The sequence below is a fragment of the Echinops telfairi genome, unplaced genomic scaffold (genome assembly GCF_000313985.2).
Source record: "Echinops telfairi isolate 266 unplaced genomic scaffold, ASM31398v2 ScPeMD7_7467;HRSCAF=8505_1, whole genome shotgun sequence".
NCBI lineage: Eukaryota > Metazoa > Chordata > Mammalia > Afrosoricida > Tenrecidae > Echinops > Echinops telfairi.
In genome coordinates this window covers 29,147,679-29,152,609 of record NW_022111368.1, presented here as the reverse complement: position 1 = coordinate 29,152,609, position 4,931 = coordinate 29,147,679, and the positions used below count along the sequence as shown (strand labels likewise).

General features: G+C 45.8%; 1 protein-coding gene across 1 annotated transcript in view; it reads right to left on the bottom strand.

The window, feature by feature from the left end:
• Positions 1–202: 202 nt before the first annotated feature.
• Positions 203–4,931, bottom strand: part of SLC25A30 (solute carrier family 25 member 30) — a 15,066-nt gene continuing 10,337 nt past the window's right edge. The window contains exons 4-7 of the mRNA XM_013005129.2: positions 3,867–3,961; positions 2,244–2,329; positions 1,405–1,500; positions 203–364 (exon numbers count right to left, since the gene is read on the bottom strand). Coding sequence (XP_012860583.1) covers positions 236–364; positions 1,405–1,500; positions 2,244–2,329; positions 3,867–3,961 — 406 coding nt within the window. The 3' untranslated portion in view covers positions 203–235. The remainder of the gene's footprint in view (positions 365–1,404; positions 1,501–2,243; positions 2,330–3,866; positions 3,962–4,931) is intronic.

The following is a 4,931-nucleotide window of genomic DNA, read 5'->3' as shown; positions in this document are numbered from 1 at the left end:
TACATGTAGTAGAACTTTATAGGCACATGTTTGTAGCTGCACAGAAAATGCCCAGAAGGTGCAAATCAAACTATTAGCAATGGGTATCTGTGTACTGTGTACTTTCACTTTTTTGTAAAAGTCTACCTTTCTGGTACACTTCTGTATTTTCAAATATGACAATATAACACTTTCACAACACTTTCCAGTTAACTTCGTTCATATATGAAACAGTGATTTTTAACCAACCATGGACCTACAGGAAGTGGGTATACACAGTGTCGCCCATCAGGCCAGAGAGGATCAGGTGCTTTTTGGTGATGTCATAGACTGGCAGCTCCACGCCGACAACAATAGCCGCCCTCTGAGCAGTGAGGGACACGCCCTGGGAAACATTAACAACACAGGTGATTCCAACACTCAGGCATTACTCTCCACAGAACAAAACTCGCTAAACTACAAAAGTTCGAATCCACCAACCTGTAACCATTTACCTGGCTTTCTGCTGGTGGGTGAGAGAAGTGGATCAAAATAGTGGAAACGACCATTGGGCTAAAAGCCAGAGCTCCTGAGTCTAATTCTGGTTCTGGAAGGAACAATGTGACCTGGCCAGGGCAGGTCACGCTCAGAGGCCCGGTGTCCTTTTACATATGGAAAGGACTGCAGTGGGTGACCTTTAGGGTTTGTCTGGTGAAGGGCTGAGTCAGTAGGATACTAAGACGTGGCCCCCCCATCCCAGGGCTTGTCCAGTAAGACAAGTGTCACTGAACGGTCAGGACACCAGGGATTTTAACCCCCAGTCTAGCCACGGCCTGCCCAGACGCCTCTCCCATGACAATTTTCAAAAGGGGAAAAAAAGCCAAGCAACAAGATAAAATACTTGGCCTTCACAGAATTTCCTAGACATCAACTGACTCCTGAAAGGGCAGTTGACAATCACTTCCATTTTACAGACAAGGTAATTAAGGACAGGACAACTTTTCTTTGTTTGAAACTAGCTGGTTTGTCACAAAAGATGTTAAGTCCCTTTCCATTGTGCTTTTCCCCCTTTTATAACCACTCTGACCAGTGTTTCAGTAAGGAATCTGGAGGGTTTTAAGGCTGTAACCCTCTCTCTTTAAATTTTATTAATTTCCCCTCGTATTTGCAGAATGTAACACATACGCTCTATGTGAGCTATATATGTGTATGTACTATATACATACTATATGCAGTTGCACAGCCCCCTCATCAAAACAGTGACAGTACCCCAGGGTGCATCCACCTGTTCCCTCCTCTTTTCCTATTGCCTTCAAGAGCAGACAACATCACTTCCCTTACTCCACGTGCCACGGGAATAGAGAGAGACAGTGATGAGAGAATAGGAAAAGTAAAAGGCAGAAAGAGTAAGATCCCAGCGAGTCAGCTGACTCATCGCTCGCTCACCTTCCACAGGCCCCGGGTGCCCTCTTGCTGGTAGATGTTCATGAAGTTGTCCACCATTCCTCCTTGGATGGTGCTGCTCTGGGCTTGCATCCGAATCTAGAGCCACACAGGAGGAAATGCATGCTTGCCCCCTAGAGCACACCTCTGAAAGCCACCCCGCCTCTTGTTTATCTGTGACACTAGTCCTGGGTAAGGACTGGCTCTCCGTAACTCTGGGGCCTCCAGAAAGCCTTGAGGTAAATTAATTAGCTGTCAAAGAGAGTGTATCTCCTTGTGGGTTACTACACAGGACACAGAAATGTTGGCGATTCTAGAAATTTCATTAATAGCAGCCCTCGGTGTCATTGGCTGCACTGAGCATGTGCACTCTCAGTTCTGAGCTACTTCTCTCCAAAACCAAACTCAGCCACGTGGCCGATGCAGACTCACAGTCAGCCTGTGGGACTGGGTAGAACTGCCCCCTCCAGAGTTTCTATGACTGAGAGTGTAGCCTGCCGCTCTCCCACAAAGCAGCTGGTGGTTTTGAACTGCTGACCTGGCGGTTAGCAGCCCAATGCGTCACCACTCCGCCATCAGGCCCCTCCCCTTTTCTTAAGTTACAATATAATTAATATTCTATCAGTGGATACTTAAGTCATTTCCAGGTTTTTTGCCATGATAAAAAAAGGCTCAATGTGGCTGTCTACACATAGATATAATATGGGTGTTGTCGTTAGATGCCAGCCAGAGCACAAGTATAAGCAGATCCACACACACACAAACGCAACCAAGCCTATAGGCATCAAGTCAATTCCAACTCATGATGATCCCACACGTTAAAAATGTGGCACGTGACTTACTTTCAAAACATCAGTTGGATTGGCAATGGCTGAGGATATGACTCCAGAGAGAATTCCACATGTAACGTTTATCAGTAGGGTTTCATCTGTACGCAAAGACACAGACCACATTATCTGCTCTCTGGCATTTACAGAGCTCTCATAGGCAACCCCAAAGTGTTATAAATTTACATACTATTTGTTCACCTTAAAGATAATAAAGAAAATGAGCAACTGATATTAAGGGCTAAAGTAGAAGGCAAATGTTTTGAGAACGATGAGGGCAACAAATGTACATATGTGCTTGACACAATGGATGGATGGATGGATTGTGATAAGAATTGTATGAGCCCCCAATAAAATAATTTTTTTAAAAAAAGATACTTTGAAGGTTCAGGAGATAAACTGCTGGCATTCTGAAACCAGTGGATTGTATGAAAAGTACTTGGAAGCAAATATGAAAGCATTCCCAGAAGTATAAAAAAAATAAATAAATACTGGTTCTAAGAAAAAAAAAAGATAATAAAGAAAGGAACACTTTATGAATCAAGTAATCATAAAAGGAACTTTGCTGACTAGAGAGATTTTGTTTAGCCACCTTTCTTCCTCTTTGAAATGATTTTTACAATTGTGAGTGGAATGGCATGTTGTCATTTCAGACCATCACCTCTGTATCTAACAGTTCAAACCACTCATCACCCCCCTCACTGTCACCCCCCAAGGCTCTAACGCACCCCCTCCAAAACTCTGCCACCGAGTAGATAGATGCAGACTCATAGCCACTCCATAGGACAGGCAAGAACTGCCCCCAGGAGCTTCCAAGACCGGAACTGTTACAGGACCTAGAAAGCCCCGTCTCTCTCCTCACGCCCCTCTCTTACCTCTGCCCTCCTGTGGACCTCCATCCTCCCTTTCACCAAAGTGAACTCCTGTCAACCCTCTAGTCTGATGTAGCAATGTTTCTTGCTATCTATAAAGCCATGTGGAAGACCGTACAAAGTGAATAATCATCTATCTGTTACTTTTGTGTGTGAATTCAGGCCATCCTATCAACATGAGGCCTCTTTGTTAGGAGGGGGAAAAAGCTAAACTTTTCCATAACATAGGACATTTTAAAGCACTTCATGTCTGTTTCAAAAAGAAGGTAAAACAAAAAATACAGTAAACGCTATTCAAGTGCACTTGGCACACCCTGGCTCCGACTCGCCTCTCTCACTGGCAGTGTCCATTCCATTGTGAAAAAGAGACACAGAGTTCTATGGCTTAAAATAATCCCCGAACCAGCCCACCAGAGAGCATTAGAACAGAGTTATTAATTCTAGGAGAAGTGTACTCATTGCTTTCCTGGAAAATGGGCAATAATTCCTGTGACTCTAGAGGCATTTCAGTCAGACAGAGCTGCAGCCTCGTTATTTCGGAGGAAACTCATGCAGACTGCTCCTCGCTGTCCTGACTGCCGGTGCCCAAAATGCAGTCATCGCGAGTCCTCCTGCCTTCAGCAGCATTCACTTCAGACTTTACACCCCACGTTCTCCTCAAGCAGCAGTGTGGTCATGAATAAAACTGAAAAAAGCCTGTTTCCAAGCCTCTTGGATAAAAGGTTGAACACCCCTCCTCCTGTCCCCCGAAGGGCCCCCGACTCACCTTCTGGCCGTTCAACAAACATTCGCTTCAGGCTCTGGTACGTGCCTATCTTGATGGTGCCATAGGAAGCCTGGCGCAACATCGCAGGGGCGATTCTGCCAAACCAAATGGACAAAGGGTCAGAGAAGCAAGCTCATTTGGGCACTCCAAGAGACCCACACACAGAGATGCTGCCATGCACCTGCCTTCCACAATTACACACCACTGCTTGAAATGTCAAAATCCAACAAAAAGACAGGCTCAGTTACATGTGTGCAAGTGATTAGTTCAGTGAGTAACAAAGCAGCCTTTGCTTTTTATCCTCAGTGAGATGTAAGCGGACACGGAGTTTCAGTCAGACACTGTGTCAAAGCCAATAACCTTCTCTGAGGCACCGGCAGAGCAAAGTGCACCACACACACCTCCAATTCCTCAGCTGCGGCAGTCCTGACAGCCTCATCTTCCTCCCTCAGAGTGGCTGGTGGGTTTGAGTTGCTGACCCTGTGGTCAGCTGCCCAACACTTAAACCACTGCATCACCTGGGCGCCCAAGTAAGTTAGGAATCTTGCCTAGATACAGTGTGGGGTGGAAGAGGAACAAGAGAAGGCGCTACAGCAGTGGTCCTTGTGCTGTGCTATCTTGGTTATATGCTGTACTCCAGAGGCTGCAAACTAGTAGCTCAATGTCCCGCTTCCTAGCTCCCAAAGGTTTGGTTTTTCCATCGGTCCTGTATTTTAAAATTAGAAAAAAACCCACCAAAATCCAGGGTTTCAACTTCTCAAGGAAATTCAACACCGAGTCTGTCACTTCTGATGACCGTAGATGGAGTTCAGGATCCCTCTCTGATCACCAAGACAAGACCTGTACCATTCACACCTCATGCACGTGTGCTCCTAGCCAGCACATTCTCCTGTAGGAGGTCAACCGGTGCGTACGGTAGAAAAGGAGACCTGGTGGCCCTGTGGGTAAGCACTGGACTGCTAACTGCAAAGTCAGTGGTTCAAAGCCACTACCTGCACTGAGGGGGAAAGATGAGATTATTTGTGCCTGTGAAGAAACCTTATGCAAGGTGCTATGAGTCAGAAT